The sequence below is a fragment of the Nannobrachium achirus genome, assembly GCF_963921795.1.
Source record: "Nannobrachium achirus genome assembly, chromosome: 11".
Lineage (NCBI taxonomy): Eukaryota > Metazoa > Chordata > Actinopteri > Myctophiformes > Myctophidae > Nannobrachium > Nannobrachium achirus.
Genome location: NC_137820.1, coordinates 60,158,583 through 60,176,113, shown reverse-complemented (window position 1 = coordinate 60,176,113; position 17,531 = coordinate 60,158,583). Strand labels below are relative to the sequence as shown.

The following is a 17,531-nucleotide window of genomic DNA, read 5'->3' as shown; positions in this document are numbered from 1 at the left end:
AATTTACCGGCTGTGAGATGTCATATTTTGCCTGTTGATGTTTTCCTGATTGTAATGGTATGATATCTGACAATTTATGTATTTCACCGAAATGCAAATACAAGACAGGCTCAGATGTTAAGTTCCATTTTATTCTGAACGCTGACGCGTTTCGCCGCGAAGCCTTCTTCAGAGCAAGTTAACCCATTTAGGCCTGAACACATTATGACGCAATATTTTATGCTTTAACTATTGAAAAATAGCAGATATACAAGCTCACAGCGCGGCACCGAGTGCCGCGCTGCGAGCTTGTAGATCTGCTATTTTTGAAAAATCGTGAAAATACGATTTTTGACCCGATTACATAAGTGTCTTTTGAATCCTTCTAAGATGTTTTGAAAAAACGATGTTTGTATGTCAACAATCTGGCCAGCCATCGTCAAAGAAAAGGTCCTTTTCACTTAACTGGAGCTCAGTTAGTCTGTTCTTGAGAGACTACTATGTCAGTGGTTCTCAAACCTTTTCATGTGAAGGACCCCCAAACTGATATGTATTTGGCCACGGACCCGCATCTCAAAATATTTAGTTCCAGGGACCACCCAGAAGCAAAATGTGAGTTACAAACGTTCGCTTTGAAAATACATATATTCAAAGATTTGCACACATTTTCACGACTTTTTCCAAAAATAGCAGATCTACAAGCTCGCGGCGCGGCACTCGGTGCCGCGCTGTGAGCTTGTATATCTGCTATTTTTCAATAGTTAAAGCAGTCAATATGCTCAGGCCTAAATGGGTTAAACTTGCATTTATTTGCATTTTGGTGTGCTGCTTTTTCCACTTCTGTGGATCCCTGTGTTCAGTTGTACCTAGAGCTAAGCACCCACTGCCCAAATCAGTGGCAGCAATCAGAGGAAGCGCACCTGTTCTCGTCTCCTAATTTATGTATTGCCTCAGGACAAAAAAAGAACAAAAACCAAAGAAAGCCTTTTTATATATTTCCTGTGTTTGCAGAGTTGTAGAGGATGTAAGCCCCAGCCCTAACAGAGCAGAGAACAATAACAGCAGCAGTAGCCTAACACTCTCTGCCTCCACCAGCAGCCCCAGAGCCTCATCTATACTACTGCCTGGACTGGAGAACCTGCCAGTAGGAGAACACACACACACACACACACACACACACACACACACACACACACACACACACACACACACACACACACACACACACACACACACACAAGAGTGAATTTTTGTAGTCATTTTATGTTTGGTTGCTCTTATGTGTTGTGTGCTGAAAATAGCCGATCTACAAGCTCACAACACGTCGCAGCTCTGCTATTTTCAGCATGCAACCAAGTGTGAAATCAGTCATTACGATGCCATCAAGGCCTGCCAAAATACATTTCAGTTGACTAAATCAAAGGTAGATTTAGTCACCTCAAATCTTATGATATTTAGTCGACTAAAATTAGACTAAAACAAAAAAAATTCAGGTGACTAAATTATGACTAAAACTAAATTACATTTTATTCAAAGGACTATGACTAAAACTAAATCAAAATTTGCTGTCAAAAACAACACTGACACACACATACACAGATTAATACTTGGTTTGGTATACAAATATAGCTGATCACAACAGTGGCACGTGCAAGTATAAATGAAGCAGCAGACAATTTCTCTCTCTCTCTCTAGCCAAATTACAACAATACTCTAACTTCCACACTCACTCACCTCACTGGCGTCTTAATCCCGCCTCCGAGCGAGGAGACGAGGATTAGATGGCATTCTGGAGGAATCAAGCAGGTTAGTATAATATATCGTTATCATATCATTATCCCGGTATTACCACGCGTAATATCAGTATTGACAAAGGCAACAGTATTGTTGCCTTTTGTGGCTTTGACTTTGCTTGTTCGTGTCAAGTCCAAAGAGAATACACTTAAAAAAAAAAGACTTTGTGTCCAAGGAAAGTAAGCTTTTTACTTTTGGATATTCATATTTTTTTTTTTTAATAATGCTTAGTCTTTACTTTTGCTACACTTATAAACAAGTGTGGGATCCCAATAGCAATTAAAATCAAGAGTGATATTGACTTACAGTATGCAGTTTTTTGAATAATGCTTAGTTTTCACTGTTGCGACACTTTTGGCATAAATATCGATATGACATTTTGTCCATATCGTGCAGCCCTATAGCCACATCCAGATTTCTGCCTGCTTGCCTCCTCCCCACTTCTTAAGTCGTCTTGTACTGGACACAGTATTTCTCTCTAATATGTTTATGAATGGAGCTGCACAACAATCAGCATATTTGTGTAAATAAAGATCAAACCATTAATTTGTTGCTTGAGTAGCTTTGATCACTGTTATTCAGATCTGTAAATATCTCTTCCCGTTTAATCAAGTGGGGCACTTTAACTGTCAGAACGTTTATACACACACAAACTGTGCTATGTTTAAATTATTAGGGTATATTAAAATATGAGCAGATCAAACGATTTTGCCTCTAAATCTTCTTTTTGAAGTCTGCAACATGGCAGGAATTTTAGACACCGACTCTCAGCTGGCATACTTTCCATCCCCTAACCAGTCCAATAAGATTGTCAGATAGACACATTATGTACACGTGCTGTTTCTCGTTGCAATCGGCTTCTCTCTCCAAGGATGCAACTATTAGGGCAGAAATCTGGTGGTATAAATAAATCTACAGTTCCATCTAAAAGAAGTTGAATATTGTGTCAAAGTAACATTTCTTCTCTAATATAATTCAGAATTTGAAACGTTCATATATTCTAAATGTATTGCACATTTTTAAGGCATACAGCTAGCTCATGAATATCAAAAGTCCATATTTCCAAATATTACAATATTACACGAGACCACTCAAAACAAGGATTTATAATAGATAAATGTCAACCTTCTGAAGTCAGAGTTGCTTCAAGTCCAGTGGAAAGTTTCTGCACTCAGTTATGATTTGGGGTGTTATGGCATCTGCCTGCTTTTTTTTACACAATATTCAATTTGTTTTAGATGGATCTATATGTGTAATAATTATGAAACTGATTATTTCTCAGGCTATACTATTACCATCCACATCTCTAATTGTTATATGCTCAGTACCAGGTTTTTATCCCTCTAACTTTTCTTATTCTTCCTCTTCTTGTATCTCCTCTCGCCCCCCAGGCTCCCAGTGGCCCTCTCTCTCTTGACGGTTCTCAAGTGCTGGACCCCCCCCTCCTGCCAACCCAGGCCTCCCCAACTAGGGCGCGATCTCCCGATGTCATCTCCTCAGCCTCGACGGCCATGTCCCAGGACATGCCAGAGATTGCCTCCCAGACATTGCAGCTCCAGCGAGGGCTGGTCTCAAACCCAGAGGCCCTGCTTCTGCCAGCGCTTCAGACAGACAGCATGGCCTCTGCTGCCTCCGCTCTGCACCTCCTGTCCTCACCACGTGTGAATAACAGCAGGTAATGGGAACAACATGGAGGATTTTTAAGCCATTTATTATTTTATGCTTTAACTATTGAAAAATAGTAGATTTACAAGCTCACAACGCGGCACCGAGTGCAGAGATGCGAGCTTGTAGATCTGTTATTTTTGCCCTGCCCAAATTTTTGTAACTTTTGGCGTGGGCGCGTGCCTGTCCATGGTGCACGATCTGTTCCATGCTTTATATTTGCTTCACTGCCTGTCTTTGGGAATTGCACATAGGGACTCGTTATTGCACTGAATGATTGTTATATAGTGCTGGAAATTGGGTTAACCCATTTAGGCCTGAACACATTATGACGCAATATTTTATGCTTTAAATATTGAAAAATAGCAGATATACAAGCTCACAGCGCGGCACCGAGTGCCGCGCTGCGAGCTTGTCCAGATCAAAAGAAAAGGTCCTTTTCACTTAACTGGAGCTCAGTTAGTCTGTTCTTGAGATACTACTATGTCAGTGGTGCTCAAACCTTTTCATGTGAAGGACCCCCAAAATGATATTTATTTGGCCACGGACCCCCATTTCAAAATATCTAGTTCCAGGAACCACCCAGAAGCAAAATTTGAGTTACATACGTTCGCTTTGAAAATACATAATAAAGATTTGCACACATTTTCACGACTTTTTCAAAAATAGCAGATCTACAAGCTCGCAGCGCGGCACTCGGTGCCGCGCTGTGAGCTTGTATATCTGCTATTTTTCACTGGTTAAAGCATTCAATAATGCTAGGCCTAAATGGGTTAAATATTCTGGAAAAGTTTTGGAAATTAATTTAGTAAAAAATTGCAATTGCAAACATTGTCATCCTCACAGCTTGCTGTCCCTGGAGCTTGGGGGAGGAGCTGTATCTGTGGGTGGAGCAGCAGAGCCTGAACCCAGACTCAGCCACACTCCTTCCCTGCTGGAGAACGCACTGTCGCAGGACAACACTGGGGGCGCTGGGGGCGGAGCCTCTGATGGCGGCGTGAGCCTCACTGCTTGGCCAGCAGCACCTGATATCACTAGAGAAACCAGGAACAGCCTAAGAGACAATGGATTAGGAGATTGGTGAGGCGACACACACACGCGTGCACGTGCAAATTTCACTGGCACCATCTCATCTACACCGTAAAATCTTAACTCTGAGCACAGGTCTCCGGCATTTTTGGGATTGTCCGACCTAAGGGTCAAGAGTTGTAGGCCAAAACATCCAGCGTCTGTTAACGCACCACCATGACGCCGATTTGAAAAATGTGGCTCAATTGGTTAATGGGAGGGCTGGGCAGGTAGACCGAATGATACAGAGATGTCCATATGGACACTGACAGATACAGAGATCTCCATATGGACACAGACAGGTATACCGGGTACTCTGACAAACTCAGAAATATCGGTCAGATCGATGGTGTGACAAACCTCTAGTTATTTAAATATGCTTACTTTTTGTTGGATTACTCAATATATAATTATTTATATCTCATCTGTTTTGGTGTAGTTCCAGAGAGGAGCTGAAGGACAGACACATGAGCTCACCCTACCACAGACGCTCTTATCAACTTACACAGAATGACAGTCAAGATGCCAGTGCAGAGCAGAGGTAACCTCCACGTATTTAATATTCTATATCTGGAATCCCTTACTTTATGTTGGCATCTGTTGTCATTTGCTAATCTTTAACAATAGGGTGCAGTCTGCAGTGTTAACCAAACAAAAAAATCACACCCGTGTGAACTGAGCGGTGGTTCCCCCCCCCTTCCCCCCTGTGTGTGTGTGTGTGTGTGTGTGTGTGTGTGTGTGTGTGTGTGTGTGTGTGTGTGCCTGGTCTGGCCTGGCCTGGCCTGAACAACAGCGCCCCTCCCTTAACGTGTGGTCAGAAAAGGTTACTGCAGGCTACAGACAGACAGACAGACACGGAGACAGACAGACATACCCACACACACGGCCACGTATAGGAGCGTTGTGACCACCGCTCAAAAAGGCCATTACAGGACATGATCTTGGCTAGTGTAATGATGCCAGGACTGTCAAGGAACGTACCACCTCGCCTCTTCAACTTCACCTTGGTTGTCACATTGAGTGACCCCAACATTTCTTTTCCCAGAATGTCTACCGGTGTGCTTGGATACATTTTCTGGTGATGAACAAAACAAACAAAAACTATAACGTGGCCATCTGAATCATTTGCAAGTCATTAGGTGCCTGTTGATTTGTGCACCATGACTTCACACACTGTCTTTACAGCCTGTACTCTGTGTGTGTGTGTGTGTGTGTGTGTGCGCGTGCGTGCGTGTGTGTTTTCTCCAGTGACCATGATGACGAGGTGGCCAGCCTCGCGTCGTCCTCAGGCAACTGCGGTGCTCGTTCATCTCACAGACTCCCGGTTAAGGACTGGAAGACCTCACCGCGAGGCTCGCCCAAACTGAAGAGGAAGAGCAAGAAAGAGGATGGGTGTGTTGATATTTCCTATTGAAGGCGATTTCCTTTTTGTTACATTATATTCTATAGCCTTGTAACAACAACATAATCTATGTGCATTGCCCATTGGCAGCTCAAATGAGACCTACAGGCTCACAATTCTCTTAAAAAAAGAAAAACTGAAAATCACAAAGTCCCCAATTAACTCATTTCCAGTTATTTTCAAATTGCCCATCTTGCAGGTGGGTTCTTTTTACTAAATAGTGAGTGAACACTCATATGTTGTGATCTTTTTCCAGGAATTGTTTTGAAATCCGTTGCTGTTCATCGATTTGAAATCTTTTCTCATTCATTATTTTGAGTGTTGTCTTTTTTCTGTCTCCTTAGAGAGTCCTCTCACACTCAGTCCAGGCAGGTAGACTATAATCAGGTAAGTGGTTGTAATATTATTTCTATTTTGGTGGAGGATTGTTACCTTGCATAGCCTTACCCAAATCCCGTCAGCTCAGTTTTCCCTAAAATATATTTAATCTGAAAAACATCCACTGAGAATTAATTGTGGCCAGCACTCGGCACCAGAATTCGTTTTGATTTGGGGTGGCTCAGCAAGTTAATGCACTGGCCATATGCTCCTTCTGAGTCACAAGGACCCGAGTTTGAATCCATCTCTTGTCGTGTCTAGCTTGTCTCCCCTCACTCCCTGCTCTGGGTTTCCTATCTCCATGCGCTCTGCTATCTAAGTAAAGCATGACAAAATATTTTTGACAGAAGGACCTTCTCGAGAAGAGGTTTGTCTTGACTGAGTTTGGCAAGTTTAATTTACCAACTGACTGCTGAATGTATGGCATCCATTTGCGATTCTGACTGGTTAAAGGCTGATCAATTCACCACAAGGTTGCTTGAATTAATGATGCTGACAAGTTAAGCAGATGCCTACTGTTTTTGAAGCGGTGAAAGCCGCTTCTAAGGAGTGGCTTTGTGTGTCCCGTTCATGTCCATATATGGTCATTCCAGTCCAGAATGAACAGGTTTTATCTGTCCCGTACATGTGTGTCCCGTGTGTGTCCCATGTGTGTCCCGTTCATGTCCATATATGGTCAATCCAGTCCAGAATGAACAGGTTTTATCTGTCCCGTACATCCAGAATATGTGTGTAACGTCCGTCCCGGTCTGATGATTGGATGATTAAAAATGTCCAATGAGACCATACTTTGAGGATTGGTCAAGCTTCACATGACAATTCGGCCCTCCAGATAAAATCATTCATTCATTCAGAATTGGATGAATGTATAGATCACAGAGTTCATAGCTCTAGAACACACAGAATAAAAGTTCACCGCTTCACTTCGAACCGAGGTTTGATTTTTGTATTATTCCTTTATTGCTTGCCATCCCACAATGAACAAAAATGTCACGTTTTGAAACATTATCGCTTATAATAGCATGTCTGAAATAGATTTGAAAGTCTATGGGTTTTTACACACATTTAACCAATCAAAAGTATTAACCCATTTGGTAAAACAAAATAATAAAAAAATAAACAACGGGTAATCCTGTGTTTATCCCTACTAACAACAACATTACATGTTTAAGGCCACATTCTCATAATATAATTCGGTTTAGTCGTGCGAATGGGAGGGGTGAAGTTGCCACATTCTTGCATATTTAATTGATACGTTTGCCCTCACACTGCATCCGAAACAAGGAATCACTGAGACTGAGTCCACGTCTGTCCACGGGACATGTATCCTATGTATCCAAGCTGCATAATAATGCCTCCTCCATCTCCCTGTGTTTATTAATTCTTCAAGTTCAACTCACAATGTAACCGCAGGACCCCCGCAAGCGCCGCATTAGCCTATTTATCTGCGGTCGACGGTCGTAAACGGGCGATCACAAAATAAAACCAGCGGCGGCGGGAGGGACTCGCAAAATCTACCAGCAATAAACCAGACAGAAATTACTTTAGCAAGATATGAATATCTACGAAGAGTAGAGCGTCAACGTCTCTCTCTCTCTCTCTCTCTCTCTCTCTCTCTCTCTCTCTCTCTCTCTCTCTCTCTCTCTCTCTCAGTCTCTCTCTCTCTCTCTCTCTGACCCTCGTCTTTCCCTCCGCTGGCTCCCTCTTTGCGCTCCGCGCATGAAGCGTCTCCATCTGGACACGATTTGGCACAGAGAGCCGCGCGCGCGAGCAAGACCCACACATCGGCCTATATTATATGATATACAGCTATACAAGTGACTCCTGTGGCACTTTCCTTTTATTTAACTGTGAGCAACAACTCCTCACAAATAATACACCATGTGCGATCGAGGGAGCGGTGATCAGAAATCAACTGAGGGGAGGAGGCGGCCAGAATCGTCAGAAATCTAATGAGAACAGACGGGGGGATTTAACCTTTTATAAATAACTATGGATTTAACCCGCACATGGCTCTATATAGCCTACCACAATGTTTCATTGCATGTATTTGAGACGGATGGATTCACACCAACAGGGAAGCGTTTGCGGTAGCGCATCGAAACCACCGTTTTTTTGTGGATTTGCATTCGTTTCTTTTATTCGAAAAAGAATACGGATGCGTCTTCACACATGCCCAACCGTTGTGTATTTTCCAACAATACGTTATAGGATTCGTTTTAATCGTCATAAAACGTGAATGTCGCCTAAGATTGTAGCACATACAGATTCTGCTGTTCGCTGTCTTGAGAGATTCCCCAAAAAGTAACGGATTTGGGCATTCAAGGTTTCCACCTGACTGCGCCGCTATTTGAAACAATTTCCCTCTCCTCTGTTCTCTATCTTTAATGCCCTATCTCTCCACAGATGAATGCTGAGGTTCAGGAGGAGCTGCTGATGCTGTTACGTGGCCAGCAGAGAGAACTAGCTGAGCTGCGTGGTCAGATGGACGTCATGCAGAGCTCAATCATGGCCCGAGTAGAGCATGTTCTGGTCAGCCACCAGGAACAAGATCGTATCCTTTACTGCAGGCTTTCCCAAAGGGTGCCATGATGCCTCAGAATAATTTGATAATAATTGGAATTCATTAGGCTTTGTAAAACAGACCTGTTTTGCACTGTATTTGATGAGTTTATCTTTCCATCTCTGGCCAACTCTCTTCACCAAAAATAGCAGCTCTACAAGTTCACAACGCGTTGTGAGCTTGTAGATCATCTATTTCCCCAGTATAGTGATGCTGGGGTTCAAGTGTTAAACGTCAATTATAAAGTTATTATTGTCAGTTCTGATGGAAACTGATATTTCTATGTGACAGAGCCTACTATATCTCAGGTGGAAAGATGTGCATATTTATGTCGCGTAATATGATGTAAGATTCTAAACATTTATTCAGGGGTGCTGTGGATGAAAAAGTTAGTTACAGGGGTGACCTGAGTCAAACACGTTTGGAAACCCCTGCTTTACTGCACTCTTTTATTAGATACCTTATAATATGTGGAAGAGTAGGCAATAGTCATATATTAGTGTTTCTTGTTAAATAATGTCTTCATTTGTACTGCTCGGACTCAAGTTTGTGTCTAGTTCCAATTTTCTTGAGCAGGAAGTAGGACTGTACTTGACGATTCAGCCTGAACTCAAAGGCATGGAATTCAGCGGAAAACACTGCTAGACCAAAGATGTCCTTGTGCAAATAAATTAGCCAAGGAAGGACAAGTGTAAAACCTTTTATCTGTCGTCTTTTGTGTACACCATCTTTGTCAGCCAATTCTTTCTAAGTGTATTTGCCTCTGGCATAGCCTGAATCATGTGTTAGATAAGTTTATATAGTAGGTTTGCTGCAGTGGAACTAGTTGGTGCAATGATGGCCATTTCTGTTACCTTCACTTAGAACTAGCCAGCACATAGTTGCATTATGAATTTAATAATGTTGCACATTATGCAACATTATTCCCCCAAGCTTTGAAATATAGTCAGGCTGCACATACAGTAGCTGTCTTCATTCTGAGAAACCTGAAGTCTATTTCACACAAACTAGTATAAAAAGGCATTATTCCGTTGACCCTGAAAAAACTCAAATGTTCTGCACCTTTCAGAGCTTTAATAGATTGCTGACATTTTCTCCACTGCGTGAAAAGAAAAATACATAGAAAAACATTTCTCATGGCCTTCGGAGTTGGTAAAACAGCGTCACAGTTCCACGTAAAGCCAGCTATGTAACAATGAAATTATCCATAACATAGATCATAATGTAATGTATACAATGCGTACTGTCGCATGACTACTGGGCTGCAACGACAACGAGTATTACTAGTTGCTGTTTCTAAAAGAAAGGCTACTGTATGTTCACCATTGAGTGTTTTCACAGCATGCTCTCCATAGTGTTGTAGTCCTTAACGTGCGGTGCCCTCAGAGCGCAGACTGGAGCGTGTGCTAGCAGAGAGCCAGGGCCGGCAGCAACAACTGCAGGAGCAGCTCAGCCAGCAGCTTAGCCACACCCTTGGCTCTGCCTTAACCAACAAAATGGACAAAATACTGAGAGACGAAATGAAAAGGACTGTTCCACAGAGTAAGATCACTCACGCTCTCTCACACATCACACACACAGAACTGGGCCTCCTGAAGTGATAGAATCTGAATGAACCCGGACCCAATTGATGGTAATAAAACCGGGACCTGAACTCGTATGGGTCATGGATAATGGATATTGTAGAGCAAGTACAGGAGAAAGTGATGAAAGTTGGTGACACATTGCAGACATTCCTTGCGCCATCATAACTTAACATTAACAAAACTGCATACTGAGGTTGAATGAGATGTAAAGCCCAAAACATACAGTATGTTAGTTTGTATACTGTGCGACTGAGTCACGCAAGCAGGTCACTCACATCCTCCTGACTTTATTCAGTTATTATTTGGCAAGCGACGCCTGCTAATATATTCTTTAGGTAATTATACTAGGTATTTCATGAGGGGATAGATAACCTTTGTTACCGTAACCTAGCACATGAAGCACTACATTTAAGTAGTTAATCATTGAGGAGATGTCCCTGGTCCTAGAGAAGTGTACCTGTGATGCATTTATTTTTTTATATATATATATATATATATATATATATATATATATTGTAATTGAGTGGTTGGTCATTTGTTATTACACACAGAAATCAAAAAACATTTTTAGGGAAAACAATGGCAGAGCTTGATTGTCTCTCTCTCTGTCTCGTGTAGCCATCTCAAAGAGCCTGGAGCCAGTGACGGGCCAGATGAGCAACACCATCGCTGCTAAGCTGACAGCGGTCGAGGCAAGCCTCAAGGACAATGTCAGCAAGGTTGTGAAATCTAAGGTGAGTTGTCACACACACACACACACACGCACACTTCCTTATGTGGAATTAGTTTTCAACACGTTTTTTTGTCCTGTGTTCCTCCATGATTGTTCAATAGCAACGCAGTAAGCAATAACTTGATTTTCCCCACACTCCTCTGGCCCTTTCTACAGAACACCACAGATGCAATTGGACGAGCAGCGGCTGAGGCTTTGCAGGGCCCCATCCAGGCAGCCTATAAGGATGCCTTTCAGAATATTGTGCTACCTGTATTTGAGAGGGGATGTCAAAACATGTTCCAGCAGATCAACGACAGCTTCAAGCAGGGCACGCAAGAGTGTAAGACAATGAATTATGCTAAATTATCACTTAACTCATCCAGAGCCCAGGACATTAACGGATTAGGGGGTCCAGAGTGCCCCCTCCCGGCCCCATTAACGGCCATTGTCTTATTTTGAAGGCCAGAAGTCTAGACCGGAAGTACTTCCGGTCTGACGTCATCGGATCCTGCGACGGAACTGATCATTGTTTACGTGGTGCCATGCTGGATTGCATAGGAGCGTTTATACATGTGTTTTATAAGCGAGCATCTGCCTCCATCTTCGCTTCTAAAGTGTTGTTTTGAGATAATGGACATTAAAGATGAGATCGGCCGTCCACCTCAATGTTATGGGATGACTATTGTGTGCTCGTGGAGCCGTGATGATGACAAATCAGCGCGGATTTCGTCTCCGGAGCGTCGGCCATTGTACTAGATATTTTTACTCGCCGTTACAGTAATATATTACTTTTCGCGCGACATCACGCATTCGGCACTATACGTACTCTAGTACTTATCGCGTGACATCACGCGAAAGGCACTAGATGAGTTAACACATACTCTGCCCTTTAAAAATTGACATTTTCAGCCATTTAATACTGCCATTTAATCCATAGTGCCCGGATCATGCACAGATCATGCACCACGTGTGCACACTGTTCACAGCTTTCAAACAAAAAATCCACTGGAAATCCCTTAAGGCATTCTTGAGATGGCAGCCATTGTGTTTTCTTCAAATTTGTTAAGAATAATTCATTCATGGGAAATTCTCCTCAGTCATCTGCGCTGTTCAAAAAGTGGGCAGTTGCTGTTGAGCTCTATTGGAATATGAATGACTGCTGGCCGCTATGTTTGTTGCTTGTTGTTGCCACCAGTGTGAGCGCAGGATAAGACTGCACTGTTCACCAGAACAAGTGATGTACTTTCTTTGTCACTGCTGTATTATTTTATGGGGGCCCTGGGATTACAGGCACTTGTGTAATTCTTGCCAAAGCAAATTGAAGTTTCTCTCATAGGTCTTGACTGCCACTTCCCCTGTCTAGACGCCTCCATTGCATTGCTTCTGTTACTCTAGCAGCAATAAACAGGCCCTGACTTCTGTTGACACAATCAGCAGGCAGTGTCTGTTTATCTGAAAACTGAAAAGAGAAAGAAAAAAGAAAATGTCCTTGATTATTATGGTTTTGATATACAAAGTCTATGTGAGATGTATCGGGATGCAATCTGACAACTAGATGTGGTTCATGTTTCCAAGGATACCTAGTATGGATGTAGACTAAATGTATGCGTTGGCTTCCCGGTACCTTCCTGGGGGAGACTACAATACGACTGCCCATGCGTGCGCACGTGCCATGCATACAAACTAATACAATAATATCCCCCTTGAAGATATTCAACAACTGGAGGCTCACGTTACGAACCGGAAGCTGAGGGAGCAGGAGGCACGGGATCCCATGATTGGCCAGCTCCAGCAAATGCTGGACAACTTCCAGAGCTCCACCGACCAGCTGGCCAATAGCATCACAACCAGTGTGCGGGCAGAGGTCCAGCACCAGCTCCAGATGATGGTGGGAAAGTATGTATCTGACCTACTGCACATTGATCTCACTGCATTTATACTGCTATGTGTATTGATAGAGTTAATTGATTGTAGCCGTTGTTATTGGAGTTTAAATCTGCTATTTGCTTTTCACGCACAATTCATGTTCCCACTTCCCACAACATGATGCTTTACTCTAAAGCTTTATTTAAAGTTCAAAACACGTGGCATTTTGTAATAAAATAGAATATTGTGAGCAGTCCATAATTTGATCTTTTGCTAAAGAGGGGTCCCGCAACCAAATCTGTCCGCTAAAAGTTGATTGATGGCCCCCGCAGTAATTGGTCTGATAACATTGATTGATAACCCAATCCCACATTAGGAATATCAGATATGCATAGCTGTAGTTGCATATGCCAGCAGTCCTGGCCGAAGTCACTGCTTATTGAGCAGGTGTGTAATGGATTGGAGAAGAGAAACAAGGAAAGCTTAATCCTAGGGCTAATGTAAGAACACAAATTCGATTGAGCCTCTTGTTCCCTCTGCAATTAATTCCACAGCCTCTGGGGTTTATAGATTTGTCAGGGCCGCAGCAGAGAGAAGGTAGGAACTGGCCAAACTTACTCCGTAAAGTGTTTTAACATCTCCAAATGGAGACATTTGGCTCTGAAGTAAACGTTTGTCTGAGTTCATAAATGTATTGGGTGTGCTTTTGAAAGGATATGGGTTTTTTATTTGTACCCACATTTGGATATCTAGACCATCTCTAAATAAACTGTAGAAATCTGTAGAAATCTTCATAATGGTTAACCACTTTAACCATAGCATCCGCAATAGTTTGTACAATGGCTATTTTTGGCAAGGAGATTTGGTTTAAAGGTATAAAAAATAATAATTGGAGAACAAGCGTCAACTCTGGTCCAGTTTTCCAAGTATAGGTTTAAGTGCTTAAAAATACTAATCATTTCACAAATGCATTAAAGTAGACAGACTTGATAACATTGTTGTCATAGTAATATCACTCTACATAATCGCTTTTTTGAAACTTGCCATCATGGCAAGACACAGGAGCGTTTAGCTAGTTGTAAAAACCTAACATTTGAAGCTGTACCTTGCTGGACTCAACATGCTGCATCAAATACTACCCGCTCTGCTGTGCAAAACAAATGAGCAAGAATATGACTAACTTTCCCTTCTCTTCCGTGTCTCTCTCTCCTCCCCAGTCTGCAGGAGTCTATTCTGAGCCATGTGCAGCGTATTGTTAAAGGGGAGGTGACCCAGGCCATGAAGGAGCAGCAGGCGGTGGTGACCTCCAGCATCATGCAGGCCATGAGGTCTGCGGCCAGCACGCCTGTCCCTACAGCACACATGGACTACCAGGCCCAGCAAGCCAACATACTGCAGCTTCTACAGCAAGGCCAGCTCAACCAGGCGTTCCAGCAGGTACTCCACATGGACAAACACACTGATACTGCCAGATCTAGCAAGCCGACAATGCTTGAGCTTATACAACAAGGCCATGGCAAAAATGTTCTCCAATAGTGCGTTGTAGTGTGTGTACAAACATACGCATAAACAAGGAACGAGGACTTTTCAAGATGTATATATTTCTCTTTTTCATTCTCTTTCACTCTTTTCCAACTCTCAAACATCCTCCCTTTTCCTTTTACACTTATCCCTTAGCCCACTGTTTCTCAAAGTGAATTCAAGGGACTCTGTGGGTTCCTTTATGGGGGTCTAAATGGACCCATACAAGTCTGTAACTCTGACAGTGTACAAATGGAACCAAATGAACCCTGACGGGTCCATTTGGTTCCATTTGTACACTGTCAGAGTTAAAGGGAAACCTTAAAATGTAAAAGTTTAAGAAACACTGCCTTAGCCATTGCCTGTTGTCGATTTGTAAGAAGAACATAGATTAGGTACTGTATGTGGTGTGCACCTGTATCATACTAATAGCTTGCTCACCCTGTCTCTCTACCAGGCTCTCTCAGCAACAGACCTGAATCTGGTGCTGTATGTGTGTGAGACGATCGACTCCCAGCAGGTGTTTGGTCAGCACCCATGTCCCCTCTCTCAGCCCGTGCTGCTGTCTCTTATCCAGCAGCTCTCGTCCAACCTCGCCACACGCTCCGAGCTCAAGATAAGGTGGGAAGCGTCCTTGTAAAGTACCACACACACACACACACACACACACACACACACACACACACACACACACACACACACACACACACACACACACACAGACACACACACAGACAGACCTTCACACAACATGGAACATTAACAGGTCTCTCTGGCTTTCTCCCTCCAGACAGATTCTATTAGAATAACTCTGTAAGCTTTTGGGTGCCTGGTGATACAAGACATTTACGTTTTTTTTTTCACTACTTGGTCTTGGCGCAACTTGACTTTACTTGCCTTTTTTTGTTTTCCATTGGGCAGAAATTGAGGAGAGGGCCTGATACGTTTTTTGTATCGCCTGCTTTAACGTTCCAAGTGAACTTAATACCCAAAGGTGATGAGAAAACACTGCAGACTAACTGATTGATCAGGGACAATCACCATGACAGGCTCCCATATAAATGCATGGACACGCTTGATGTTGTTGACTAACCTTTTAAATTCCCCTTTAAAATGTGAAATGAATCAATGTTGTGCAAAGGCACGGCTTATTTCTCACCTAAAATGTTATCAGTGGCATAGAGATCATTTCCAGACCAGTCACTGTTGTTCCTTTAGCACACAGCTACATATAGTTTTGGAGGTCGCTATGACGACCAGCTACATTGTGAAGGTACGATCTGAAGTGGAAAACAAAAGTATCTGGTCCCAAAACTGAGTAGAATTCTGCTGGTACCATGCAGTGGAAAAGTGCCATTATAGTGCAATGGCCATACATATATGTTCCATTTGACTATTATGTCTCTGTCTCCTATCCTGTCCGTCCACCTGACTCTTGACGGATCAGGATCTGGTATTGAATATAGACGGCGTTGATACCTTCATGGTCAATTAACCCATTTAGGCCTAAAATTATTGAATGCTTTAACCAGTGAAAAATAGCAGATATACAAGCTCACAGCGCGGCACCGAGTGCCGCGCTGCGAGCTTGTAGATCTGCTATTTTTGAAAAAGTCGAGAAAATGTGTGCAAATCTTTGAATATATGTATTTTCAAAGCGAACGTTTGTAACTCAAATTTTGCTTCTGGGTGGTCCCTGGAACTAAATATTTTGAGATGGAGGTCTGTGGCCAAATAAATATCATTTTGGGGGTCCTTCACATGAAAAGGTTTGAGAACCACTGACATAGTAGTCTCTCAAGAACAGACTAACTGAGCTCCAGTTAAATGAAAACCACCTTTTCTTTGACGATGGCTGGCCAGATTGTTGACATACAAACATCGGTTTTTAAAAAATTCTTAGAAGGATTCAAAAGACACTTATGTAATCGGGTCAAAAATCGAATTTTCACGATTTTTCAAAAATAGCAGATCTACAAGCTCGCAGCGCGGCACTCGGTGCCGCGCTGTGAGCTTGTATATCTGCTATTTTTCAATAGTTAAAGCATAAAATATTGCGTCATAATGTGTTCAGGCCTAAATGGGTTTAATAACAAGAGTAACTTACAACACCATTTTACTGTCCTGATATGTAGTGTCAGCCGTCCCATTATGTAGCGCCGAGTTGCAACATAGCCTGAACCAATCACATCTAACTAATGAGAGGAGAGGAAAGGAATGTCTCTTTCATGAAGCTACAGCGTGGCTCGCACACGCACGCAGGGGTTAAAGTTCTCCGTCCTGGGGACGGATTTCCGTCTTGAGGATTCCCTAGGGGCTATTTATGAGATCAGAGAAGATTCGCAAAAAAAGAAAAAAAGCTGAACCGTCTGCGCTAATTATAATAGCATCAGTTACTACTGTGGTGCGGTAGACTTGCTGGTGTGTCATGTAGTTCTAATTTAGATCAACTACTTCCTGTAAGTAGACTTAAAAATAAAACCAGTTGACGTGACTTGACTTGACTTGATCAGATTACGTTAGGCTCTTATTTTGAAATCCGCCCTACACTGAGAGGAAATGCCTTTGTAGCTACTTGTTGCTGCTGTAAGCTAACTGCGACGATGCATGCTGCTGGATAAACAAAACAACACTTCGATTACTCGCAATAGTTTTTATACTTTTTGGACCTACGCTGAATTCCAATAGATGAGTGGACCTGGTGGTGTTATTATATCATGCTGTAAAGAAACGAGACGTCGCTCTGTCTGTAATGTATGGATGGCTGTGTCAAAAGATGAAGTCACTGGAGTTTTACATGTAAACAGCAGGTAGGCTATACTATCTAAATATGTGTTTACAGGGGGCAGCAGTAATTGACAATACGCGTTTGCTTCCTACAGTCTATGCTGCCCTACAAAGGCAGAGTGCAGTAACTACGTTTTCCAATTTCACCAAAAAATGGGTTTAAAAGTGTTACAGCTTATCAGCCAAATGAGATAAAGATATAAAAGT

General features: G+C 42.5%; 1 protein-coding gene across 6 annotated transcripts in view; it reads left to right on the top strand.

Moving 5' to 3' along the window:
* edc4 (enhancer of mRNA decapping 4) overlaps positions 1-17,531 on the top strand; it is a 46,146-nt gene that overhangs the window by 17,851 nt on the left and 10,764 nt on the right. Inside the window, exons 17-30 of one of the 6 annotated variants that reach the window (XM_080737753.1) lie at positions 1,078-1,123; positions 1,675-1,785; positions 3,165-3,448; positions 4,285-4,518; positions 4,946-5,047; positions 5,755-5,898; positions 6,253-6,295; positions 8,693-8,840; positions 10,236-10,391; positions 11,054-11,169; positions 11,325-11,490; positions 12,860-13,046; positions 14,234-14,453; positions 14,995-15,158. In XM_080737753.1, the coding sequence (XP_080593879.1) occupies positions 1,078-1,123; positions 1,675-1,785; positions 3,165-3,448; positions 4,285-4,518; positions 4,946-5,047; positions 5,755-5,898; positions 6,253-6,295; positions 8,693-8,840; positions 10,236-10,391; positions 11,054-11,169; positions 11,325-11,490; positions 12,860-13,046; positions 14,234-14,453; positions 14,995-15,158 (2,121 nt within the window). Of the gene's footprint in view, positions 1-990; positions 1,124-1,674; positions 1,786-3,164; positions 3,449-4,284; positions 4,519-4,945; positions 5,048-5,754; positions 5,899-6,252; positions 6,296-8,692; positions 8,841-10,235; positions 10,392-11,053; positions 11,170-11,324; positions 11,491-12,859; positions 13,047-14,233; positions 14,454-14,994; positions 15,159-17,531 lie in introns of all 6 variants that reach the window. The other 5 variants (XM_080737752.1, XM_080737751.1, XM_080737756.1 and 2 more) reach the window with 5 other exon arrangements.